At 38.7% G+C, this 27798-nt stretch overlaps 5 protein-coding genes across 6 annotated transcripts; 3 read left to right on the top strand and 2 right to left on the bottom strand.

Moving 5' to 3' along the window:
- Positions 1-804: 804 nt before the first annotated feature.
- LOC122013353 (sugar transporter ERD6-like 4) lies at positions 805-8799 on the bottom strand. The gene is made up of 17 exons (XM_042569608.1): positions 8369-8799; positions 8198-8287; positions 8033-8092; positions 7851-7916; positions 7701-7766; positions 7522-7597; positions 7258-7322; positions 7090-7182; positions 6845-6925; positions 6674-6758; positions 2359-2405; positions 2210-2272; positions 2055-2114; positions 1845-1910; positions 1706-1765; positions 1332-1446; positions 805-1251 (listed from the first exon to the last, which is right to left on the bottom strand). Exons 1-17 carry the CDS (start codon positions 8651-8653, stop codon positions 1139-1141), a joined length of 1491 nt encoding a protein of 496 aa, XP_042425542.1. The 5' UTR covers positions 8654-8799; the 3' UTR covers positions 805-1138.
- A 482-nt stretch (positions 8800-9281) lies between these two features.
- On the top strand, positions 9282-10719 carry LOC122017815 (DNA-3-methyladenine glycosylase 1-like). The gene has a single exon (XM_042575518.1). The coding sequence runs from the start codon at positions 9412-9414 to the stop codon at positions 10396-10398; it is 987 nt and encodes a 328-aa protein (XP_042431452.1). The 5' UTR covers positions 9282-9411; the 3' UTR covers positions 10399-10719.
- Positions 10720-16796: 6077 nt separating this feature from the next.
- Positions 16797-17117, top strand: LOC122015430. The gene has a single exon (XM_042572302.1). The coding sequence runs from the start codon at positions 16800-16802 to the stop codon at positions 17103-17105; it is 306 nt and encodes a 101-aa protein (XP_042428236.1). The 5' UTR covers positions 16797-16799; the 3' UTR covers positions 17106-17117.
- A 19-nt stretch (positions 17118-17136) lies between these two features.
- On the bottom strand, positions 17137-21097 carry LOC122015428 (aspartic proteinase oryzasin-1-like). The gene is made up of 14 exons (XM_042572299.1): positions 20947-21097; positions 20363-20739; positions 20214-20274; positions 19486-19580; positions 19288-19400; positions 18741-18909; positions 18593-18632; positions 18440-18504; positions 18188-18301; positions 18051-18115; positions 17785-17941; positions 17587-17706; positions 17421-17509; positions 17137-17352 (listed from the first exon to the last, which is right to left on the bottom strand). Exons 2-14 carry the CDS (start codon positions 20732-20734, stop codon positions 17268-17270), a joined length of 1545 nt encoding a protein of 514 aa, XP_042428233.1. The 5' UTR covers positions 20735-20739; positions 20947-21097; the 3' UTR covers positions 17137-17267.
- A 983-nt stretch (positions 21098-22080) lies between these two features.
- On the top strand, positions 22081-26437 carry LOC122015429. 2 transcript variants are annotated; one of them, XM_042572301.1, is made up of 7 exons: positions 22081-22292; positions 24558-24669; positions 24840-24902; positions 25493-25540; positions 25669-25725; positions 25897-25957; positions 26032-26437. In XM_042572301.1, the coding sequence occupies exons 1-7, from the start codon at positions 22234-22236 to the stop codon at positions 26097-26099; spliced, it is 468 nt and encodes a 155-aa protein (XP_042428235.1). In that variant the 5' UTR covers positions 22081-22233; the 3' UTR covers positions 26100-26437. The 2 variants fall into 2 exon arrangements, with proteins under 2 accessions (XP_042428235.1, XP_042428234.1); XM_042572300.1 differs by having other exon boundaries at positions 22086-22292; positions 25666-25725.
- Positions 26438-27798: the final 1361 nt, after the last annotated feature.

The following is a 27798-nucleotide window of genomic DNA, read 5'->3' as shown; positions in this document are numbered from 1 at the left end:
CGCTAGCGTTGGCTGTAGGGCTCGTGATTGCTGGTAGTCTCGTGAACCCCATGATTTCGTGCACTAATCAATCTTTCTCACTGTCTATTGTTTTCTTTATTATTTTATAACATGTCTCCTCTCCTTGCAATAATACTATATGTATTTTAATTGTTTTTCTTTAAAAATGGAGGTGTGCAATGTGTAGTTTTGTGGCTTTGCTTGCCCTCAATAGGAGTGGCAGCAGGGACTGCATCTGGTTCGCTGGATTGGTGTCCCCAGTGTTTTGTATTGGGGAGTACGTACGGGCTGCCATGTTAAGCAGGGAATTGGAAAGCGAGAGGGGCGGGGCGGAAAAACAGGCTGCTCACTTTCTCTGTCGTCGCCGTGCATACATGGTGTGGTAAAAGGTAAAATCGCTAGCCTCAGCGCTCCTGTCGCACCTGATCTCAGACCATGAGGGAAGTAAATCACGTTTCCGTGCATGCATGGTGGCATGCATGCATGATGGCTTTCAATTGCTTCGTGGTTTTTCTTTGCTTGAGAGTTTCAATTGAGTTTTGCTGATGAGTGACTTTTGGACGATCCGATAATCTGTATCGCAGAGATGATCGAATCAGCCAGTACACTGACTTCACGTCTGCTATCATCTGTTAACAAGTAGTGGTCATCATATTTATGTGTGGGAGTACTATCTGTACTTGGCTTCACTTTTTGAACATCAGCGCATCAATGCTTGGCTCCTTGTGCTGTTACCGTGGGCGCTCTGCATACCGCGGCCAGAAAGTCTAACACTATTTTAAATAAATATTAAACAACATTTCGTACTATTGAATAAAAAATTCCCTGCACTCTCAAGGAATGAACAAATTCATTGTCATCAAATTTAACAAACCACATTCCGCTTCTTTCTAGTTTACATTTCGGATGAAAACTCCAACATAAAGACACGAACAACCAATAGCTTATTAAATATGTGTACCTATTTTTACTGTGGAACAGGTGTTCAAGTCGCTTATTGCTACTCTTCAATTTAAATGTCACGATTTGGATCTTGCTCGGGGAGGAAATTCTTCAGGATATTTTGAAGCAATATGAATGAAAGAGATGTTATTCGACACAGACAAATGCGACAATATCAATCATAGTATCAGAGATCTCATCTGAAGGACCACTGTATTTCTTCAAGAGTTCTTCCCTTGGTCTCAGGCACCCATATGATCACAAACACCAGAGTCAAAGCACTCACAACAGTGTAGATGGCAAAGGTCCCTGGTGAAGATGAGAAATTAGACACAAAAAGGATGTTATGGAAAAGAAAATAGGTAACATCCTGAGAAAGAGAATCCAACCTCCAGTGCTCCAGTTCAAAAGTAAGTTGGCACTCATTGTTACTACAAAAGATGTCAACCAGTTAGCCAATGTTGCCACACTACCTGCAAGACTCTTAATGTTGACGGGAAGAATCTGCATAATAAAGAAAGCTTACATATCAAATAGCAACAAGGTATAAATGGGATAACACACAGTGACTGATAAAAGTAGAAGGTGATATATACACTTCGACAAACCAATCTTGTCATACAAGTTCTCATCTAATGATTGATAAATTAAAATAGTTAATAACATGCTTGGGCTAGGATTGATCTATTCACATGAGAACTCTACAAGTTGTTTCAACTTTGTAGCTTGCATAGGAAAAAAACAAGACGAAAAACCTACATACCTCAGACATAATGATCCATGGAATAGCTCCCATTCCAAGAGAGAAGCCAATCACATAACCCTAAACAAATATGATAGCTCAACACTTTGAAAAAGTGAACATTTATCAAGAAAATCGCAATTTCATAATTGGTACATACCACCAGTCCAACCAATGAGAGAATGCTCATTATGTGGAAAGAATTAGAGTCTGCAGAAAAAGTACCCTGACTCCAGTATGTCAGCAAAACAGATTAGGTGTAACCGAACAAAATTTAAACAGAGAAATGGAAATTGGCAAATTTTAGTTGATACAGAAAACCAAAGAAATAAGCAAGGAAGAGGCAAAAAAATCACTGCAATGAGCTAACCTCCAGAAAAAATGCAACTGAGACTAAAAGAAGACTGAGAGACATAACAACAGAAGAGACCTGTGAAACAGGAAAAAAACAAGTCAAATATAATTTATCTTTAATTATTATATAACCTTTTAATGTGTAAAGAAAATAATCTAGTTATTGCTCACTATGAGAAGAATTCTTCGACCAGCTCTATCGAGTAACCAAGTAGTAACTCCAGTAGCAAGAACCTGAATGATAATGAGCATATTTGTATTTACGGGGTGTAATTTTAGGTCAAAACTAACATATATTGCCCAAGATGTGTTATCACTACCTGTATAACTCCAAGACCAAATGTTGGCAAATCACCATTTGTAAGTCCTGTTTAAGATAGAACAGTTAATCTAAATTTGAATGAACTCAATAATAACTGATCAAGAGAAAAAGTATTCACAAGCAGTATTTCCAGTGCAAGACTGCATTTAACAGATTATTAATATCATTCCTTCTCCAAATTAAAGTATGTAAATACTCAAGACATCCAGCCTATATTCAATCTGAACTTCCCTCTTTTTAAGAGATAAGTAATGCAAGATGCAGCAGGTGAGGTCTAAAAATCCAAGTGTTATACTTTTGTTGACTGCAATCTAATTGGATGGCCATTTACTGTCAAAGTTCAAGCTATTATGAAATGGAAATTTTATAGATCTATGGTTTAACAGCACCCTCACAGTGAAACTGAATCGTAAAAGGCTGCAGCTATGTTAGTATCAAAGGGATAAACTAGAAAATTTACAAATCAGAAGTTGCTTGAGAATACTTTCATTAAGTTGAAAAGTGCTCAAAGGTCAGCCTGAGTAGACAAAAAGAAGTGTTCCAGCTGAAAGGGAAACTATTTCTAGAGTACCATCTATACACATACAATCTGTTGCTTCAACATAAATAGACTATGACATTATATTTAAGCATTGTTTGACCTACCATCTTGATCATGGTAGTCAAAATAAATTTACATTCAGTTAGAATTTTAAATGTTGACATTTATTAAAGAAGATTATTGTTTTCATCTCATACCATCTGAGAAAACAGACAGTAGAAGAATCCTTTTGATTATTGTCATCGTGGTCCATCTTATAATTATCATTCAACTGATAGCAGCTGTGACTTATTATATAAAGATGGAACAATTTAAAAAATAATACTGTATTACTATATTAATTATCTTTCATGAAATTGGAATGATAGTGTTTAAAATGTTTATATTAATACATTATATATTGAAACTTAATATATATGATTCATTATAAGTTATAACTGTGAATACTATTTGTAGAATATTTTAATTAAACCATAGATGCTTATTTTCCTACACTATGATCCCATAATCGAAAGCTAAGGACCTCTCCTCCTTCCTAGGCTAGGTTGTTCCTGACATCCTTGATCTTCAGGTTATCATAGTTTATTTTTTCCTTTCACTTGCTAGTGCAAACAAGGAGAAAAAGCATCAATGCAAATTTTGAACTGTAATTGAATTTGATAATTGTTCTATGTTGGTATCTCTTAATTTGGTATAAGTATCTATCAATTCGGTAGTAGTTTAATGGGTTTATTTTGTTTCCCAGGTTGTATTTTCTCTTTTAGTTTAGTTAAAATTAAGTCTATAAAAGTTTTCATTTTAATAAATTGAATACCTTTCAATTAATAAAATTTCATCAATTTCAATATCAATTATTTGAGTTTGATTCGATTTGGTGTTGCATCACTTGCCATCTTATTTTCATTCCAGTATCTTACCAGTATTTCCTTTGCCTTTCATATATATTATGCCATAATTTTTGCATTAGTGACCAGGAGAAAAGAACACAGGTATTGCATGAGACAGTTCTGGGGCGGGCACATAGAAACAACTAAACTTATGTAGGAAGTAAAAGATCATGTCTAGGTAGGTCAGTCCTAAATACTGAAATCTCAAGGGCTTATACATTTACAAGACACTGTTTGCATGCTGTGCACAAATATGTACGAATTGATGTGCTGATCTACATGTGATAAAATCGTGAAAGTTAAATTAAACAAATCTTATGGTAGATACATCTGATTTTGATAGAATACCAGATTAAGTCAGAAAAGTAATTAGATAATATTTATCTTTAATTTGAAAGTATAATTAGCCAACAATATGACAAAATAAAACAGCTTTTTACCGAACCACGTAAGTTTCTGAAATTACCAAATCACGTAGGGTAGTTTCAAAATGACCAAATCACGTACCCATTTTCCATTTTACCCCTATCAATCGATTGATTTTTTTATCAGTCAAATCAAATTTTGTTCTATGCCAAAACGTCGAATTTTTGAGCAAATCAGTCGACTGAATTTTATTTTTTTTATTAAAGCCGATTTTAGGTAAAATCGATTGATGGACCAAACGACCTCGGATTGACATGAAACTAATTCTTATGTGTTCGTCTAGCTCTTCTGATTATATCCATTCATGTCAATTTGATTTAATATATTGCGAGCAATAACTTTTTGAATATGAATATGTTTGAAAAATTCAATTCGTTTTCAAAAAAATTATTGTCGGCTGATGCACAAACGACCTCGGATTAACATGAAACTAGTTCCTATGTGTTCAACTACCTCTCCTGATTATATCCATGCCCTCAAACATCAATTTGATTCAATATATTAAGAGCAATGATTTTTAAAACACGAATTTGTTCGAAAAATTCAATTCATAAATCGGCTAATGGACCAAACAACTTCGGATTGACATGAAACCAGCTCTTATGTGTTCATCTACCTCTCCTGACTATATCCATGCCCTCAAATATCAATTTGACCTAATATGTTGAGAGCAATGATTTGTTGAACACGAATACTCAAAATCGGTTGATGTGACCAAATGACCTCAAATTGATATGAAACCAGCTCTTATGTGTTCATTTACTTCTCCTGATTATATGCATGCCCTCAATATCAATTTGACCCAATATATTGAGAGCAATGATTTTTTGAACATAGATGTGTTTGGAAAATTTTTGAATGTCGAAATTTCGAGCAAATCAGTCAACTGAATTGAATTTTTAAATTAGTTGACTGATTTGTTTTTTTATCAAAGTCGATTTTAGGTAAAATGACCAAACGACCCTGGATTGACATGAAACTAATTCCTATGTGTTTGACTTGTTCTCTTGATTATATACATGCCCTCAAATGTCAATTTGACCCAATATATTAAAAACAATGATTTTTTGAACACAGATATGTTTAAAAAATTCAATTCATGTTCAAAAAATCATTGCTCTCAATATATTGGGTCAAATTGGTATTTGAGGGCATGGATATAATCATAAGAAGCAGATAAACACATAAGAACTAATTTCATGTCAATCTGACGTCATTTAATCCATGATTTTATCCAAAACCGACTGATGGACCAGATGACCTCGGATTGACATGAAACTAGTTCCTTTGTATTCGTCTACCTCTCCTAATTATATCCATGTCCTCAAACGTCAATTTGACTCAATATATTGAGAACAATGATTTTTTGAGCACGAATATGTTTGAAAAATTCAATTCGTGTTCAAAAAATCATTGTTCTTAATATATTGAGTCAAATTGATGTTTGAGGGTATGGATATAATCAAGAGAGGTAGACGAACACATATGAATTAGTTTCGTGTTAATTTGAGGTCATTGGGTCTATTAGCCTATTTTGTCCAAAATCGACTGATGGACCAATGACCTCTGATTGATACGAAACTATATGTGTTCGTCTACCTCTCCTGATTATATTCATGCCTTCAAATGTCAATTTGACCTAATATATTGAGAGCAATGATTTTTTGAATACAAAAACATTTGAAAAATTTAATTCGTGTTCAAAAAATTAGTGCTTTCAATATATTGGGTTAAATTGGTATTTGACGGTATGAATATAATCAAGAGAAGTAGACGAACAGATAGGAACTAATTTCATGTCAATCCGAGGTTATTTGATCCATCATCCGATTTTGGGCAAAATCGGTTGATGGACCAAATGACCTCGGATTGATATGAAACTAGTTCGTATGTGTTCGTCTACCTCTCCTGATTATATCCATGCCTTCAAATATCAATTTAACCCAATATATTGAGAGTACTAATTTTTTGAACACTATCAATTCGTGTTCAAAAAATTATTGCTCTCAATGAGTCAAATTTACGTTTGAGGACATGACTATAATCAAGAGAGGTAGACGAATACATAGAAACTAGTTTCTTGTCAATACAAGGTCGTTCGTTCCATCAACCGATTTTACCTAAAATCAACTTTGATTAAAAAAAACAAATCAGTCGACTGATTTACTCAAAAATTCACATAGAACAAAATCGATTCGACTGATCAAAAATATCAGTTGACTGATAGGAGTAAAATGGAAAATGAGTACGTGATTTGGTAATTTTAAAACTAAACTACGCGATTTGATAATTTCAGAAACTTACCTACATGATTCGGTAAAAAGCTAAAAATAAAATGTATCTGAAGATCCAAGATATTGTAGATCAATAAATATATCACATGCAGAGGAGAACATTGAAAATAAATAGAGGTTGTAAGGTAAGATAAGCAACCACTTTCAAGGTTCAACTATCATTACCAGCTGATTTGAAAATGTTGCTGGCATAAAATAGGATGCCATTGATTCCAGTTAACTGCTGCAGTACCAGTAGACCAATACCTATCTGCAAGTGCCAACATACTCAGGATGAGAAGAATGTGATTGATTTTTTGAACATATAATCAATCATCAGTTTTTATATTGTTTTACCATAAGAGGAAGTGAGTATCTTTTTTGTTTTAGTTGTGTAAATCTGATTGCTGTCCTTCTGGTCGATGATGCCACAGACCTCTGCAAGAAATTAAAGCAAGCTAACCATTACAATGGTGAAAACTTGAAGCTAAAACCAAACTGTAGTACGTTTTCGATTATACATGTCTATTTACTTAAAGAAAAATGCAAATGAATAACTAACTCTTAAGAAAACAATCTTGAGACTTTAAATAAGTTTGAACCTTGATTTCATTTACTTCAGCAGAAATATCTGTATCAAAACCTCTCAAAACTTGTAGTGAAGCTTCAAAATCTTCTGTCATCCCCATTTTTGCCTGCAGGGGAAGGGGGAAAAGCTGAATTATTACTTTGATGTTTTGTTGATTGTGCAATTGTCCCAACAAAGTTACCAGCCATCTTGGAGACTCCGGAATGAAGAACAGAGCAGGAATGAGGACTGTACAAGGCAAGATTCCTAATAGCCATGGCATATTGAAGTGGAACAAAAATTGATGTCAGATGAATCACTACATATATGCAACTCAATGATATTTAATTGACTATTTAAAGGGAAGATAGCAATTGTGTAACGAATAACAAGAGAATTTTATGAAGTTTTGTCCAAGAAGAAAAAAGAATTGTGATATATACCCTACTTGATGGATGAAGCTTACCTATCACTGCAAGCATCCTCCAACGGATAAACATACCCAATAGATAAGCCATCAAAATGCCAATAGTCACAGAAAGCTACCAAATAAGGAGGCCACAATGAGACATCAAAGGGGGGAAAACAGTCTATGACCATTAAATAGAAATAAGAGAAACTTGGGGCATCGAACCATGAACTGACCTGATTCACAGAGCCGAGCGCTCCTCTTAAGTTTTGAGGTGATATCTCTGCTATATAGACAGGCACCTAAGGTAACATAAGATCAGCGGAGTCAGACTTTATAAGATTTTAACGATTAGCATCAAATTGCTGAAGAGTGCGATAACAAACTGTATATGAGATCACACCGACGCCGAATCCTGCCAGTAGCCGACCCATATATAGGAACGAAGAGTCCTTCAACAATACAATCCATCACAAATCTCGAAATTTTCATAGAGAAGAAGAACAAGAAGAAGATTAATTCCGAAAGGAGAAACAAACGTGCTAGGCAAGAGACCAAAAATACTCACTCTTGCAAAGGAAATTGCCAGCCAGCCAATTATGTTAGGGATTGAAGCGATCATCAGCGACTACGCGAAGGCAAATAGTTCAATCAGCTCAAATGCTTATCCAGATCAGATTTCTTTTATGGTAACACGGAGAAGGGAAACAAGAAAATGACAGATCTGCCTCACCCCTTTGCGCCCAATGTACTCGGCGATCTGCCCACTTGCGATCGCGCCCACCATGGCTCCAACGTTGGACAGGGAACCAAAGATCGAGAACTGGCACCAACAAGCAAGCACAGATCACAGGAATCAGTCCAAAAACAGGGGGAGGGAGGAGAAGGATAATGATAGACTAACCTCGGAAAGGGAGAGGTTGAGGTCAGCGATGATGCCGTCCTGGGTGGGTGAGGAGTAGCCCCCAGTGAAGCCGAACTGTATGGGACCGAGGGCAACGATTAAGGTGCAGAGGACGACGGAGATGGCGGAGTCGCGAATGGCGTAAGTGGAGGAATTCATCATGCTAGACTGCCGCGACCCCATCGTGCCGGCCATCCGGTACCAGCTCCCGGTGTGGAGGAACGGCTTCTTGAGGTCGCTGCCCCGCCCATCTTCGCTGCCGCTCTCCTCACCTCTAAAGCTCATCTTGGCCTGCCGTTGCCCCTCCGCTGGCTGCCTATCTGCCGCGGACCAGAAGAAATAGAGAAGAGGAGAAATCAAGCGATCGGAGAGGGAGGAACGTGCGCAGAGGAAAAATAATCCTCAAAACAGGAATTCAACGATTAATTATTTGCTGCTCTAATCATTGATATATATCTTTTAACACTTGGCGCTGACAATAACCGGATGATCATCAACAATTGCACTAAGCTACCTGAACTTTCCATTTTTAAGAATCAAAGACTCAGATATTGATGGACGATCGCTTGCCAAAACCTCACAATAATAGAGATTTTGGCTGGCATATTTATAAAAAATTTAATACGAAGCTCCTCCTTATAAAGCAAAATGAACTTTGGATTTGGATTCGGATTCGGATTCGGCAGAACGAAGACACGCGGAGGAAACCGAATTCGGGCACGAGCTGGAAAACGGATTTGAATCCGCTGGGTTCCTGATCTCGAAATATACGTGGCGGCAAATGGACGGATGAACAATAATCCTCTCGGTATCGATCTGGCGGTGTTTTCACGAATCTCGGAGCGGGATTTCGACGGCCGACGTCGTTCACAATTCTACACATCTATTTTCTCCAATTATTTTTCTCACCCCTAAACTGAACGAGGTGTGATCCCTGACCGCCTCCCGCAACCCGAGCCTACCCCCGCCGCCGCCGTTGTCCCTGAGGTCAGCTCGCTGCCGCGGCCGCCGCTTGCTTTCTTCCCAGATCTATCATCACTTCCATGGATGGGAAGACCCTCCACCCTATTCAATCTACATCTTCTTCCTCCTCCCCTAAACATCTCCTGATTCCCGACCCCTCCGTCGCCTCCTCCTCCTCTGCCCTACCTATCGCCACCCTCACCGCTGCCTCCGCAGTCTCAATTCGACCCAGAAAGAACAGAAAGGTTTCCTCCTCCTCGGACGCTTCCAAGAGGGTCGCCTCCTCTGCCGCCGGCCGCCTCGCCGTCCGCGTGATCCCCCGCCCTCTTTCCTCTGATGGGGAGATTGTCGCTGCACTTCGCTACCTCCGCGCCGCTGACCCATATCTCGCCCGCGTGATCGACTTACACGAGCTTCCCACTTTCCAGTGTCTCCACCCACCTTTCCACGCCCTCGCCCGCAGCATCCTCTACCAGCAACTGGCCATGAAGGCCGGCGCTGCCGTCTATGCCCGATTCATCTCTCTTTGCGGTGGCGAGTCCGGCGTTGTTCCTGAGGTTGTCCTCGACCTTACCCCTCATCAACTCCGCCAGATCGGTGTCTCTGGCCGCAAGGCTTCCTACCTCCACGACCTAGCCCGGAAGTACCACAGCGGCATACTCTCTGATGCCGCCATCGTTGCTATGGACGACAAGTCGCTCTCCACTATGCTCACCATGGTCAAGGGCATTGGTGCATGGTCCGTTCATATGTTCATGATCTTCTCGCTCCACCGACCTGATGTACTCCCCGTCGGCGACCTTGGTGTTCGCAAGGGGGTGCAATTGCTGTATGGTCTCGAGGAAGTCCCACGGCCTTCGCAGATGGAGCAGCTTTGTGAACGGTGGAGACCGTATCGTTCTGTTGGGTCTTGGTACATGTGGAGGCTTGGGGAGGTCAAGGGTGCACCCCCTTTGGCTTCATCAAATGCTGAAGATGGTGCCCTTGATTTCACTTCCGTGGGAGGAGGAGCAATATCGCAGCCACAGTTAATTGATCCAATTCAGATACTTCCTAGTCTTGGGTGAAAGCCATACGCTTCCAACTGGTAATGTTTCAGATTTTTGCCTAAAGCTAGCTTATTAGAAAAAGAGCTAGCTTACTACGTTCCTAGTTTCTACATCGAATGAGCTGTTGTCAGTGCCAAAACGCATTCCTTTTTGGTTCTGTAATTTATGTCGTACACATGTTATGTTTGCTCATTGACTCAACATGCTGCACCGCCTTGTTCTTGGAGTTCTTATAGGTTGACCTTTCATGTCAATGCTATGTTACTGCCAGTCTCTGTACTCATAGGTCAACACTTCAATTGTAATTAATTGATTATCATGGATATAATCATTCATGTTCATCTAGCATTCAAGTCTCAACAATGCACAAGTTTTTGTTCTATATTTGTCCATCCAAAACAAAGACGAGACTATCATGAGACCGTGACTACCAAATCCTATTCCAAAATGAACCCATTGATGCTTTGCATTTTAAATTTTTATAAAACAATAATCACGAGTGAGCACATTTATTCATACTTTAATATGAACAAAATGTGCATCTATAGTTTCATTACAAAGTCAGAATAGTGTTAACTGAATCTGTTGTCAGTACCACTTGAACCTCAACTTCGTCATCTCCACTAATGTTTTTTATTATAATAAATGATGAGCAAACACTTTGATTCATCTCTGAATAGCAACCACATCGAGTAAAAATCTGTGTATCAGAAAATGGATTTGATATCAAGTAACTATAATTAACCTTTCTTGGCACCTATAACATTTCCATTGGCGGCTAATTTGGCCTTCCATGGTGAACTAAATGCTTGGTTGAAGTGTTTTCTTGAAGGTTGTAGGTATGATTCCAGTACATCCCATTATTTCTTTGATGAACTACATCTCCTTCTACTCACTTTGCCATGTCATGTTTCTTGTTGTTTTCTTAAAGGATGTTTTGATTGTGCATAATACATTTCTCATCCTCATTGTAGCATTCAGTTTAATGATTATTCTTATTAAATTGTACAAGTTGTCGCTTTTTGACATTTTTGTTGACTTGATTTACTTCTTTTTATAATTTGACTACAGTTTTGCTAGCATTTATTGCATAGATGATTTATCCAACAATGCAAGTAGACATGCAGTCAACTAATTCACAATGATCTTGTGACTTTATCATTGTCTGTGTATGTATTGTACAAATTTAGCAATTGCCTTTTGATTGCCTCCTTGTTGTGATTTATCATCTGGCAATATCTTATGTTACTAATATTGTTTTTCTTGCAATGGCTAGCCTATGCCCATTCCATAACTTTAATACCCCTTCATTGTTAATTTGTTTTCTGTAGAATTAAAACGTCTCAAATTATTTTACTTCTGTTTAGCATAGTTTTTTGAAGCTAGATTGGTCAAGTTCTGTGGCTTAAGTATTTTGGAGCCTATGCCCATTCCATAACTTTAATACCCCTTCATTGTTAATTTGTTTTCTGTAGAATTAAAACGTCTCAAGTTATTTTACTTCTGTTTAGCATAGTTTTTTGAAGCTAGATTGGTCAAGTTCTGTGGCTTAAGTATTTTGGATCACACCTGCGAAGGCTCAGACATGGAAGTTACTAAATCTACTACCAAAGAGAACGAGGAGACCATTGTAGACAGTTTCATAAAAATGTTACAAACACAATGGCCACTTTAGGCGATTCAATCAATTCCCTAAGTAGTATGTATTACATCAAATTGCACATACACACGGAATAATGCCGGTGCAGAATAATGGTATTAGATCCTGTTGGAGACTTCAATTACAGTTAGTGGTACTCTGACCAGATTCATGTGAGTAGTATTGTGGACCAATGGGCCATTGTTATCGCTGGGGTATAGCACATCTTTGTACTGAGTGTAGCATGTTAAGATTCTAGGAGCAAAGGGTTGGGACACTCCGGGAGCTAGGAACAGAGGGTTGGGATACTCCGGGAGCTGGGGGGGGGGGGGTGAATAACTCGCTCGCTTCGTCGATGATGATCTTTTGCAGCGGAAATATTCGAAGCGAACTCCTTAACTCTAACACAAGAATTTACTTGATATTCATCTTAAGAAGAACTGACTAATCCAAGGATCTATACCTCAGCACACTCTTCATTATGAAAACACTCATTCATCGAATCTTACACGCTCACGTACAACAAGAAAAAAAAAAGAAGAAGCTAATACAATGGAATCTTACAAGATTTACAACAATAAACCCAAGCTTGCTCTTTTCTTGTTAGGAAACATCTCTTGATATTTGGAAATGCAGCAGTACTTTGCTCCAAGAACCTTCAAGAACCGACAGTGAGTGTTGGAGAAGAATTGTGTGAAGAGCTATTGCGTTTAAACCTCGTCGTCGTATTTATACTCCACGATTTAGGGCTTCTAATTGATTGAACTTACTCCCCAATTGATTGTCACGTCAGATCCAGCTGATTCCAGCCTTCCAAAGCTCGCAACTTGTGCAGCGGTCATATCCCAATCGATCAACTGATCAATTGACTGATCAAATGGGGCAGTTGGATTGATCAACTGATTGATCCAGATGTCTTCTATGCTCTCGTAGAAGACCCTGGAATCGATTGACCAATTGATTCCGATTGCCTTGCGTCATTGCGAGAAAACTAGCTCCAATCGATCGGCTGATTGATTGGAGTAGCCCCAATTGATCAACTTTGAGAGATCTTCTGTGCTCATGCGATTTCCTCTCAATCGATCAATTGATCGATTGAGCTCCTCGCGTCAAAAGCACTGCCAATCGATTGATTGGCGAACAATCCTAACTTGCTTTAATCAAGTCTAGGGTTCTCACGCCCAACATACGGTCAACCGTGACCTGTTAGGATTTCCTCATGCCTAACATCTGGTCAACCTTGATCTGCTGAAGCTTCGTCACCAATTGTCCGATCAATTATTTAACCCACTTGGACTTTCCTCCTAGTGTCAAGTGTCTGGTCAACCTTGACCCTCTTGGACTTACCGTCTCGTACCAAGTGTTTGGTCAACCTTGACCCTCTTGGACTTACCGTCTCGTACCAAGTGTCTGGTCAACCTTGACCCTCTTGGACTTACCGTCTCGTACCAAGTGTCTAATCCTTTATGACTCACTTGGACTTCCAAACACCAGATGTTTGGTCAGCCTTGATCTACCTAGATTTCTACATGTCTGGCATCACTCACCAGAGTTTTTCACCACTTGGCTTCATTCACCAAGATTTATTTCTGCCTAGTTTCATTCATTAGGATTTTTCATCTGACTTCACTCACCAGAACTTTTCACATCAAATGTTCGGTCAACACTGAGCCATTTAGATTTTCTTCTTCTTCTAACCTTCTCGTTGGTCTTGTCCTTGCCTAACCTTCAGTTAGAACTTCCCATAAGTATCCAGTCAACCTTAATCTACTTGACTCTTTTGGTCAATTTTTAACCGTTAATATTCCATATGAATAATTACACCTATAATCTTCATATATTATCTAATATTAAAATTTAAACTTGAGTGGTGAACTTTGCCTGAAGAAAATTGCATCAGCGTAAAGAAAGGTTGTTCTGGAGATATTAGGGAGCAAGATTATAGTCATGAAAACTAGTCAAGCATGAAGCCATCTGTAGAGTTTGCAGATCCTTCCAAATGCCGAACTGTGGATTCAGATGCTATTTTTTTTTTTAATGATCTCAAGGAATAATTATGTTTTTTTTGGATAAAGAGGCAATGAATAATTTATTTGATCGACTTCTAGTTTTTGTTCAGTTGTGTTATTTCTTTCCAGTATGCATCTAAATCCTTGTCATGTGAAATTGAGAATATAACGGTGAACCATAAAAGATAAATTACACATAATATCATTTTGTATCGGTGTTCCTATCTGATGTTGATCATTCGTTAACGATTTAAGAAAAAATTTACTGGACAAGATTTGTTTGACTACTGTCCATGGACTTATTTGTTGATCTGTCTACATTGAAGCGTTAATCCTGAGTGATGAAAATATTCTGCTGGCAATACGTAGGCGTCCATTTTTAATATTTTTTCTTCCCTGGGTTATTACTTCTTAGAGCATCCATATCCACAGTAGATAATATTTGTGTTCACTTCCACGTCACTTTTTAAATATCATCCATACCCACAGTAGATAATATTTGTGTTCACTTCCACGTCACTTTTTAAATATCATCCATACCCACAGTAGATAATATTTGTGTTCACTTCCACGTCACTTTTTAAATATTTCATTTTTCAAATATTTTAGATCTTATAATTAAATATTTAATCAATCAAATATTTATAGATTCTATTCATTAAATATTCTATTTTCAAATATCTCTAATTTTATGATTAAATATTTTATTAACAAAATGGTTATAAGTATCATTTTATTGATTTATATCTAATTTTATATTCAAATTAATTAATTATATTTTTTAATTTTTCAATTTAACCTATTTCATCTATTATTTATCTATATTTTTAAATAAATAGCTAATTTTATTCTGAATATGTTTTAAAATATTTTTTATTAGGGATATTTAAGAGGAGGGGATATTTGAAGAAATTTTTAGAATATTTAAGATGTGTATTGATCCGGCGGTTAGAACAGGGGATCCTCATTCTGAGGGGTCAATGCCACGTGGAAGTCAAAGGGCCAGGTGGCCGACCTCCCGGTCGGCTGATCGGTGAATAACCGATGGCAAAAGGCGCCCTGACAGAAGTCGGGGTTTCGACGCTCAATTGAACAGTAGCGAAGAGCCGAGCGGAAGGCCGAAGACAAGGTGACATACTGCTAGCAGTCCCCACAGCACCTTACCGAAGATCTATCCAGCATATCGATGCAAACGACAGGCCGGACGTGATGTGAGTGTCGTCCGACCAGCGCGTAAGATGAGGGCCGGACGGACGCCCCCGCTTGTGGTGGGTAGAGAAGGACAAGAACATCTTATGACAGCTGTCAAGTCCTATGACTAGGCCATACTCCAAGTCTGACAACGAGGTGTCCTGTTGTCCCATCGAAGACGTGCTTGGACTGTAGCGGTAAGGCGTTAGGTAAGCTTTCTGACAGACGCATACCGCGGTATGGGCTGCGGACACGTATGCGCCTCGGTGGACGTGCGTGAGCTCTTTCACCGCTCTATATAAAGAACTTTATACTTCGCAGGAGGTACGCGTTCAACACCTTTGGAGCTATTTTTTTTTGCTGCTTGCTTACCTGACTTGAGCGTCGGAGGGTCGCCGCCGGGAACCCCTTCCCGGCCCGACTTTTGTGCAGGTTCCCCGGAGGTTCGTGCAACCAGTCGAAGATCCACGTCAGCAGCCGGGGAGCGTCACGTGCTCAACGTCTGTTGATTCAGCATTCGGACAGGATCATGTATGAATTATTGATTTTAAATAAACATCATTGATTTGAAAATTCTTTTAAATTATTTTTTTTTTGTCAATCAAATAAAAATAAAATGAGGAATTTATCCACCATTATTAACATGAGGGAGACATTGAAATAAGAATTGAAGTGGAAAAGAATTCAAACAAATATAATTTTTTAAAAAATTGAACTGCAGATATTATCCTTCGGATCTTAACTTGTCAATCGTCCAGACTAGAATTGTGGTACTGGAATTGATCTAGGTATCGTTGTGAACTAGTCTCAGATTGAAATTGGGGTACTTGAAATTGATCCATGTGTCGTTGTGAATTAGTCCAGACGTCTGGAATGAATCTAGACATCTAGATTTTTCTCTTAATTTTTTATATTTTTTTATTTTAGAAATATATTATATATATTTAAAGTAAAATTTTAAGATATAAGAGTTGTGTTATAATGAATTTAAGTCAATAAATTTTTTTTTTTGGAATTCAACTTTAGTCTTAAATTATAATATTCAAGATTAAAAGTTTTAGATGTTGGATATATATTTAAGATTTAAGATTTTAAAATATTCAGTTATAATGAATTTATACTAATAAGATTTTTTTTTTAGAATTGAGATTTTTTTTTTTAATTATAGTCTTCAATTTTAAGTGCATAGTTGGTATAGTTTATTTATTTAGGATGTTATATATATAATTTTAAGTTCAGACTTTCTTTTAACAAAAAAGAGATCGTCGCTGGCCTTGTTTTACAAAGTAAATGCGATGTTGAAACAATGCCGGTTGAAAGTTTCAAAGTCCCGGAAACGTATTCCGACCGTTTCTCCTGTACCCTTATGTTGTGCAACTAATTCGAAAAGTCAACTCTGCTCGGGATTCACCATTCATGACAGGGTGCTCGCATCAGTTCTGACGCATTAAATCAGTGGAGTGGTTGGAGGGGAAACAAAAAAAAAACGTGCTGAGTCTTATTTTGAAGATTTCAACTGTATCAAAACTCTATATATTCCATCATCTTCCGTGGCATTGGCAGCCATACGACTACGCTCCATGGAAGAAGAAGCCTCTAAGAAGCAAAAGAGGTGGCGGCTAAGAGGAGGGTACCGTCGCCTCCTCTCGCGGCGATACTCCCCCTCGAAGACGAAGGAGATAAAGCAGGAGGAGGATGGAAAGGACGAGGCGGAGAGGGTAAGGAAGGGCAGCAAGGAGATCGACGCACACCCTGTGATTAGAATTCTGGAGGCGCCATCGAAGAAGGCAACGTCGAGGCCGGAGTTCTTGAGGTATTTGGAGTACTTGAAGGAGGGTGGGACGTGGGAGCCCAACTCTGAGAGGCCCTCCATCTACTTCAAGTAGTCGTGCGAGCGTGTGTATTGTGTTAGCTTTGGATTTAGCAAATAAACATGGTCTTTCATGAAAGTTTCTCTGCGTCTGGATATCGAAACATTGGATCACAGAATTTTAAAAGTTAAAAACAGTGTTTTCATGGGGTGATGGTGCCAAACGATAACTTGCTTACTACGCAGCAGGTGCGAATCCGACCCTCGAGTTGCCGTAGTCGAAGACTGTGTGATAGACTCCCATGAAGACGTCTCCCAAAATCCTGCAGCAGTCGCAGGTCAGAGAACCCATGGCACCCAAAACTTGAGCCATAAATGCAAAAGAATGTACCAGAGATGTCCTCGTGGTGGAGGAACGTCCAAGGCTGTGAACCCGCTGATGCACTGTGCCTGAGCTCCCTCGCCAATCTTGAGAGTGTACTGCAGCATGATGAGTGACCATAAGAATGAGAATGACCATAACTGACATTGTGTGGAACCATTGAGAATGACTATACCTGCTCTGGTGTGAGATCAAATGTCTTAGCACCGATAGTGAAAGAGATGACAGGCATGGAATCTAAAGCGGTGCAATCCACTGATGATTCTCCCATGGGACTAGGCAGGCGTTCGCAGAGCTGAACGTTGCTTAAACACATGAATACAACAAACAACTTTAAAATTGAGGCTCACATGGCTGAAAGAGAGAACCTGACCTCATTGACATAATTCAAGATTCCTTCTTCTGTCTGGTTTCGCAGTAGCTGGTTCTGCATCCATACGACTGCCATCTCGCAAGAATTGCACATAGCTTCATTGTTGAAATGTGCTGAAGCATCTGCATTCTCACTGGCTACACTCTCAATGACAGTGCTGCGTAAAGAATGTACATAAAATACAAGATTTTATGTGAATAACAATGGGAAAGTGAACAATATTATGCATTATTAGAATACAAAATCACCAAGGAATAACCACTAACCTAACTCCATGAGTTCCATCAAATGCACACAGACCAATCTGAGAGCAAACTTTGTTTGGCTTTGTCTGCCAAACAGATAAGTATTAATACGAGACACAAGATAACTCGATCATGCAACTCGGTTAATCCTATCAGACCTGTAACATCAGCAGTTTAATAATTTGTTTCCCGTATTGTGTAACTACTGCTTTGCACTCTTGAGAAGCAACACCAGAAGCTCCAATTTGTTGATTAATTTCTGCCACGGCAGTCTGCATAAAAAATGGCATCATCATAATCAATCATTGTTTCCGTCAGTAATCAAGGAAATATGAACGCAAAGAACAGAAATTAATGGTTGATAATTGATGGACAAAATTGACTCAACAAGCATTTTATTGCTATCATACCGTTGGCCCAGCGATCAAAGAAGTTCCAGAATCTGCAATTGCAGCGCAACCACCGGCACAATAGCCTGACCAACAAAAGGCACTTCATGATAAATAAGCCGTAGATATTACAATACCCATTAACAATAAGATAACTCAATTGATTTACTGTACCAGTAGATTCATCATCAATAAGTAGGTCTCCCATTTTAAACTGCCAAGAGTTATGTAATGCATCATATAACTATACTTGCACTATTTGATGTCATAATTCTGACTCGATACTAAGCTAACTGAACGGAGAAGACTTTGAGATATGCACCTGCCAATAACCTTTCTGAGTAACAGGAACATACACATGTTCACCCTTATAATGATTTGGATCTACTCCCCCGAACACAATTTCACCTCCCTCACCATCCTCAGCATTTCGGTTAAACCAGAATGAGAAGACAGGTTCTCTGATAAGTTTCTGTTCAACCATATTATACCTGCCAATAGAATGGACAATTAAACAAATTTAGGCATAGCCTTGCATTGATAGCAAAAAGTGATCAAATAAAACATTTGCATTATAAAATTAACAAACAAAATATGGCAAAAAAATTAAAAGTAGAGTAATTTTTTTTACCAAAAGTATTGCAAGTAGAGTAATTTTGATTAAAACTACTATAAAATAGAACAGTGAACTAAAGTTGATTGTGCTAATTGATTTTAATTATAAAAAAATTGATTCAATATTTTATCTGGTTTGATCAGAAACAAATATCAGAACTTAGAAATAGTTAACGAGAAAAATGTACTCCATGCCAAGCAATAATCATCAAACACTGTAATTGGGAGCAGGAAGTGAGTTATAGGCAAAATACCACACAGGCACAGCATCTCCGACTGATATTTCCTTAAATCCAAGTCCTAGTATGCCATCAAATTTTGCAACCAGGAATGTGAGACCTGGCTCCTTTGTGGCTTCAATAAATTCCTGGATGAATAATATCACAGTCCACAATCTAAGAAAAATAACCACAAAAAGCAACGGTTAAAGAAAATACAGAAAGGTTATGAACCTGATCTTTAACAATTAGATCACCGATTGTAACATGATCTTCACTAAAAAAACCTGATATTGCTCCTGTTCCATAATGGATGTCTGCAGATTTACCTATTCATGGAAAGCAATGTAGAATTAGAATCTCTTCAAGATCCATACCAAATTGTACCAACCAGCCGATGCATGCAGATGATAAAAATATTGAATAAATTAAAAGAAGAAGAGGAGGAAAACATGAAGGTAGACAAATTTTACAGTGTTGTCACAGGTGACTTCAGGAGAGATAAGGAGAGGATAGAATCAGCTCTGGCATCATAGGATGCTTATTCCATATTGGAAAAAACAAATTAAACCACGATAATGCTTCCAAATACTATGAAGTAAAACTCTTAAAGCCAGGCTATTCCAAACACACAGTGAAGATGATTTCTAGTATGCAGTCAATATGTGCTATTGTACATTATCCATCTGGAAAGAATTCTCGTTTAGTGTGCTCCTCAACTACAATGCCCCGAATAATAATTCTTGAAGCTATAATCAGTTTAATATATGAAAAAAAAATCAAATTCCACTTGTTTCTTCATATGCATGAACTACACAGTATATCATTTTCATTTCCACAGCAGCCAATTGTAGTTATGCTAGAATAGCTAAGCAGATATGCAGTGGAGTGATGCAAAATGCCATAAGCAACTAAGAAAGCATGATGGTTCAAGAGAAATGTTTTTCATGCTAACGACATACCATTCCTCTGATAAGTGCTCGATAGTTCTGACTTGTACTTCGGATGAAAGTAGCAAGCGAGCTGGATTACCATGAAATTTGGATTATTTCAAGAACCGCAAGAAAAACAAACAAAAATAAAAATTCAACCGAAGTAGGACAACTCTCACCGAAAAGTAGCACCGAGAAGATGGAACCCATAGATTCGAGCTACCGGTATCGAAGATCACAGTGAACTTCTGAGGAGGAGTACCAATGCCAATCTCCCCGAAGTATTGCGCGTTCATATAATTCTTGAGCGAAATAATATCCTCATCTCCGTTATTCACAACACTACTCCTCACTCCAAATCTCTGCCACATCAAACCCTTTATTTCGTTCTTCGAAAACCGCGTCGCAAGCCTGCTATTTTCATCCAATGGTTTCTTCCGCAGATCAATTCGAACCAATCCATCGGAGGCGGACGAGGCCGGGGAACTCAGATGCAGCGAAATGATCGATAGCATCAAAGGAATCGCAAGGCCACCACGCACAATCCCCATTATTGCTGACGAATCCCAACAAAAGATCCAAATATAATGGATAAACCTTAGAATTTATCAAAGAAACTTCGATTTTTAAGCGGAATCGAAACTAAAACACCATCCCTAAGAAAATATCCTCGATGGATGTAGTGGCAAAAAAATAAAAACAAAAACGAAAAGAACAAAAAAGGAAATGCAAAACGAGATTCGTACTCAAGAATAAAACACACCTTTACCGATCGAAGAAAGGATCGAAATATATGAGAGAAATCGCTGAGGCTAGCGAGACGAAGAGATCGGCTCCGCAAAGAGAAAAAGCTTCTCGATCTTTCAACCCTCCGAAGTTCTCAGAAGACCATCAGATCTTCACGCACTTATATAGAGCGAGAGCCGTCCATTGAGGCAACGACAGACGTTCCGTCCGGTTAGGTGCTTCCCATAATGGGTTCAGGATCCTATGCAATTGTTCCGTAGCTAGATTCAGTTCTGACCGTCCATATTTAAATTATCCCACTCAAGACCACAGATGGAAGCATTAGAACATGCATAATAATATCACATTTGGAGAGGATCCACCATCATTTGAGCGCGGGCATCGGGGAAATCGTTGTTGCCTTACGCAAATTGCGAACGCAAGCAGTTCCGAAAACCTGCAGGATGTTGCCACGTAATAACTCCTGCAAATCTAACGAATACGAATAACAGAATCGACTGCGATGGCTATCGAGATCATTGCCAAGGTCGACACCCTCACCACGTGAGCTGTGAAGAGAGACACGTGACTAAGTCGCAAATAATGTGACTAATGTAATGTGATTATGGTTTAGTAACGTAATGCCACTAGAGGCAAAAGGTGAAATCCTCGTCCTCAGGGCCCCCGCCGCATCCTGCCCAGGGTCATCACGAGAGAAGTAAATCACGGTAGCTCGATGACAAGTACGCAGTGGGCCGAGACTTTTTTGCACAGGGATAGGGAATAAATCCCCGTTGCCCTGCGGACTCGAACTCATATTCTCAGTGGCAAACTTCCACGCCTTTACCAGCCGAGATAACCCCGTGGGGCAACGTAATGCCACTAGAGAAAATAAGTCTTGGGGTCAAAATTCGACGTGATTGAACATAATCTCTTTTATGTCTTGGTCATTTGTACTAATAGCTAGTAGTCACCCATGATTTACCTCCTTCATATTGACCTAAGGATGAATTGACAGAAACGCTGAGACGAACGAATCATCTTTTGTCACACAGAAAGAAAACAAATCTCCAGCATGAAAGTGTGTTCATAGAAAGGCGTTATGGACTTTGTAGCAGCCAAGGCGTTATATATTGGAACGCAAAGAGACCCCCAAATTGTCTCTTCACGCTTATGTTCGAATCAAAGTCTCGTCAGGGGGCCCATCGCCATGTGAAGAGTTATTCCGATTCGCTGAGACAGATATAAAACAAGCCCATTTCGAGCCCTAGTTCTGCGATTGGATCCCCAAATTTTAATCCGGTGGGAATCTCGGCGGGCAAACATGGCCGAGGAAATCGAGATCGCCACGCAAACCTCGACGCCGGAGGGAGGCGAGACCGGGTATTCGTGTTCATTTGCTCTTCCGCTTTCTATGATTCTTTTGATGGAATTCAAGCTTGCTGTTTTTTTTCTCCTTGTTTTTTGTTCATCCGTCTGATTACTTGTTGCGATTTGCGGAATTACCTGGTGGCGTCTGCTTACACCTGAGTTTTATTTGGAGCACGATGAAGTCAAATGGAAGTTCCTTTAGTACTGATTTTGAATATGCTTTTTCTTGTGTATCTGATTTATTTTTTATTTTTTATTTTTATTTTTCTGTCTCGATTTACGCTACAGTTTGTCAAATAATATTTTGCCTGACGTTAGCCATTCAAGATAGATTGACAGAATGTCAAGGGCAAATATGAAGTTCCACCGCTTCTGTTGAATGATACCTCCAATCCGGATCACTCCTTACTGACTAGTTTGCTTGATTTTTCACTTAGATGCTAGCAATGCCTATACCCATTGCAAATTGGATGCATTTATGTCAGTAACGCAGGGGAAGTTGCAAATTGGAATTGCGACTGTCGTTGTTTTTTAAACAATGTTCCTCAGCAACCACGCTAACCATATATATATATTTGACTCAAAAGTGCTCGCACATGAACAAGTCTTGCACACACGCCTTCATCATACTTCGAAGGAAGGAGATATCTGTTATTGAGATAAGTACTCATGGTTCATCCTTGATACTTATTATGGACAAAGGATGCATTTCATGTGTGGCATTGGGGTTTTGTGAGCTCGTCAAAGAAAACTCACTGATCTCATGGCGGAGATCTGACTTCTCTCCTTCATGATCTCTCCACCCATGTGTTCCATGTCTTGTTTTCCTCATGATTGTCAAAATGAGTTAGTTGCCTTATTCAGCTCAGAACCTCAACTTCATGGCTCGTAACAGTATGTTTACCAAACCCCTCAGAATTGGAAGATGTAATCCGGAGGTAAGATCATGTATAATTTTTCTAGTAGATTAATATCCCTATTACTAGCACATTTATTCCTGTTAGGATATCCTTTAAATTCATAGTACATTAAGTATTGGTAAGTAACAGGAAATAAATTCAAATCTCTGGGAACCCATTAAACTAAAAATATTGAATTTTACTAGCTTCTTGAATAACTGTCTGAATTTGTTTCAACCCTGGTCTAAAAAGAAGTCTATCTGGCTGTTTAGGAGGTTTGGCCAAGGGACCACTTTTTCTATCGCATACATAGTTCGTATATTTAGCCATTCAATCAATCCATGTGTACAATATATGTGGGTTAGGCGAATATATGTAGAGCATAGCCAATATAAATGAGTGAAATAAACCAAATTTGTTTTTCTTTTTTTTTTCTTCTTCTTTTTCTAAAATAAAAATTGATTTCTCTTACACCAAAACCCCTTTCTATCCCTTCATCCCTTTCTCACACGAAAACCTTCATTCTCTCTCGTGCAGTTAGGCTGCAGATAACCTGTAGCAGGTTTCTTCATCTTCATTCTCCTTCTACTGCTGTGATTTCTTGGTCTGTCACGACAATGTCTTCCATCTTTTTTTTTTCCATCTCCTCTCATATTTACAACTCCTTTTAAAATCAGCTGCTAATAGTTGCTAGAGTTTACAAAAATATTCTGCTCTCCGAGATAAATCTCCATCTTTTTTCTCTTTTCTAGTTCTCAAATCTTCTAAACATTACAATTGTTTTCCTTCAAAATTGCTGCTAAAATAATTGTTATAGTTGTTATGTTATGTGATTTCTTGTAATGTGAAATGATGAATTGTACGTGTTGAAATTTACTCATCAACTAATTACTTGTGAAGTTATTTTGATTGATCAAGTATAGTCATTGTTAACTTTTAAGCTTAAATATTATTTTGGTGCTGATTGCATATGCCTCCACATATTGCATATGGACTATGTAGTGTGTTGACCTCTTGCCATCTGAATATTTTTAAAATTTTAGGTTTCACAGTCATTCACTATGCCTTATAAACTAATGAAAATCTTCTTATGCAGGCATCTGCAAGACTATAAATATATTTTATAAAAATATATACTCAGCTTATTTCTTTCTTTAAGTGTCTGTATCTGGAGTTGATTGATAAAAGAGATTATATATAGTAGCTGCGCATTTTCCTGACAGTGATTTTTCTCATATTTTAACCTTCCACACCAGTTCACTGTGATTCGCTGTACTCGTTTCCATGATATTTCCTTTATCTCTTATCTTACATTTCTATTGTTTTAGCCTTTTTTATTTGACTTTATATGTTCTAATTAAACCTTCATCCCTTGCAGGCAAAAGACTTCCAAGGGCATCATGTCAGACATAAAGGTTGATGATGTTTCCAAGGATACTGAATTAAACCAAGATGAGGAGGTCAATACCATGCCCTCTGCAGAACAAGAGGTGATATTATGCTCACATTTTGTTCCTTCTTCGTGCCTAAAATGATGGATGAGATTATGCATATTATTAAACCCTGAGGACTTATTTGCTATTATTTTTATTACTGAAGTGGCATTTAGCTGTTAAAATGTGACATTATTGTGTTGCTTAAATGCTTTGTTTGTTTGCAGGAGCAAGTGATAAAGAAAAAATATGGAGGAATTGTACCCAAAAAGCCACCATTGATATCCAAGGTATGATCTCTTTATTTTTAAAATGATGAGTAAATTTGGTATTGTTAATATGACTCGAGTTTTGAGTCCATTAATAATTATCATTGTGGCTGATACTGGTATAGTTCACAGTAGAAATCAGAAAAAAAAATCTTTATTGCAGATTAAGAAAAAGTTACTGCATGTTGATGCTTGGAAATTTCTTCCTGGTTTGAAGTTCAAGCCATTTATAAGTTTGCTTTGAGATCTGAAATGTTACACTCCAATCTTTGAAAAAGTTTGTAAGACCAACTACTACAAGATGATTCAACTAAGAATTCTAGGTGTCAAAAATTGATCTGAATCCTAGGCTGGGTTTACTTGGGCGGAAAAATCCAAGGGGAACAAAGGGAAGAGGAAATTACAAAAAAATGTACTGCTTGATATGAAATTTTACAAATCTTTCTTTTCCTCCCCTTCTTCCTTATAGCCTTTCTTCTAGGTGGCATTGAGGGAGCACAACTAAATGTTTCAAGTGAACACAATCTGAATTAACCTGCTTAACAGTACACATTATTTTTTTAATTTTCCTGTGGATGACAATTCAACAAAATAAAGATTTCTTTTTGTAGGATCACGAGCGAGCTTTCTTTGACTCTGCTGATTGGGCATTAGGGAAGGTATTATTATCATCTTGAATTTTCATTTTCTAAGAGAGGAACATCAACAGCCATTCTGATATCGATGTCCTCACTGCTCATCCACGTGATATTGATTTTCATCTTTTACTTGTGCTTCACAACAGCAGGGAGGGCATGCTCAGAAACCCAAAGGTCCCCTTGAGGCACTTCGACCAAAGCTGCAGGTACCCATATTTCCAAAGACTGTAATACTAAGTCTTCAAGTTGGTCTGACTCTTCCTTGTCAAGAAATGAATAAATTTTTACATTGGAGGATGCTCTGATCATTGAACTAGCAACTGATATTTAATCAATAGTTCTATTTTCTTATTTGTGTAATTTTCTCCAATCTCTAGCCCACACCTCAGCAGCAGGTACGTTCCCGACGCCCAGTTTATGCCTCAAGTGAAACTGAAGGTATGTGTTTTGGTCTATCTCATTATTTTTTGCTGTCCAGCTGCAATCTTGTAACTGATAACATCCTCTTTCAGATGGAGATAATGCTGCTTCCGAGGGAGCAAATGACAATAACGATGGCACCGATGGCAGTGATCAGTAACTTCTTAATGCGGAGTCTTCCAGTTGGGAATTTTTCTTTTTTGATGACGTACACGACCAATCCATTTTTAACTTCCTCTAAATAAGGAGTGCACATTATCTTGCATTTGGTACGATTGGTTTGCTGCTGAGACTTATACTAATGAACATAGCATCTGTGTTGTTAAAGGTGCACTTGTAATATGTATCCTGATGCCAACCCAACACAAAATCCTGCAACTTACGTATCATGTTAATACCTTCCCAGGGTCTGCTTGATGTTAAGTCTTTCCAACTTGTATCATTTTCAACATTAAACTTTATTATTTTTTTTTAATCTTAAAAAACATCTTGTTTGTATGTTGATATCATATCTTCCTCTTGGTAGATTTGTACTATTTGTTTTCGGGTTAATTCTCAATTTAGTCCCTCATTATTTGACGTGGTGTTGATTTCGTCCTTAATTTTTTAATTGATCAAATTTAGTCCTCTAATTTTCGAACGTTTTTCCAAATTGATCCTTCCGTCCAAATTTCCGTTAAAGTAGACGGGAAGACTTGTTTAATCGGTGGAAGTGACCTATGTGTTGCTTTTATTCTGGAGATGACCTAGAAGGAGATACTAACGTTCAACGATCGTCTTGTTCAATGATTTCGGGAGAGGTAGCATATTCTTGTTGCTATTGTCATTCTTTCTCCTCTATGATTCCATTTCACCCTTCAACAGGTCTTCCCTCTCCTTCCATCATTTTCTTTTTGTCATTTGTCACCGAGTTTTGTCAAGCTTATCATTCATATGTGAGGAGGCCTTTGGAAATATCTTGATCAATGGCCAGAAACAGAAGCTTGCCTTTGGAACGTCGGCTTATGTGACCCAAGACGACGTGTTGATGACGACGCTGACGGTGAGGGAGGTCGTCTGCTACTCAGCGCAGCTCCAGCTGCCGGACTCCATGTCGACGCCTATGAAGCGGGCGAGGGCAGAGGCGACGATGAGGGAGATGGGGTTGGCGGCCGCCATGGACACTAGAATCAGCGGGTGGTACATCAAAGGCATTAGCGACGATCAGCAGCGGCACGTCAGCATCTGTGTCGAGCTCCTCACTCGCCCGCGGCTCCTCTTCCTCGACGAGCCCACCAGCGGCATCGACAGTGCCGCCGCCTATCACGTCGTCCACCGGATCGCGCGCCTCGCCCGTCGTGAGAGGATGACAGTCGTCGCCGCCGTCCACCAGCTCGGCAGCGAGGTGTTCGACCTCTTCGATCGCCTCTGCCTCCTCGCCTATGGCAACACCGTCTTCTTCGGCCTTGCTCCGGCGGCTGTCGAGGTACCGACTCGATCTCAAAGCTCGATTAAGATTTGAATTCTCTCTTTCGACCTATGGAAATTCAGCCTTGCTCAAACTTTTCTCCAGTTCTTTGCTTCCAACAGTTTCGCCTGCCCTTCTCTGCACAATCCTTCCGATCATTATCTCAGAACAATCAACAAAGACTTCGATACGGTTAGTGCATCTTCTTCGCAGCTTATAAACCAACAAAGGAAACAAATTTCTAAATCTCGAACTCAATCAATATCAAAATTAGGGAAATAGCGCAAGAATAAAAGTAACTAGTCACTTTCACTGGTTAAATAAGTTTTCCCGTCTATTTTAACAAGGATTTGGACGGAAGGATTGATTTGGAAAAACATTCAAAAATTAGAAGACTAAATTTGATCAATTG

This window comes from Zingiber officinale, chromosome 8B (genome assembly GCF_018446385.1).
Source record: "Zingiber officinale cultivar Zhangliang chromosome 8B, Zo_v1.1, whole genome shotgun sequence".
In the NCBI taxonomy this organism is placed as follows: Eukaryota; Viridiplantae; Streptophyta; class Magnoliopsida; order Zingiberales; family Zingiberaceae; genus Zingiber; species Zingiber officinale.
Note: the sequence above shows the minus strand (reverse complement) of the source record. Positions and strands in the feature narration are given on the sequence as shown.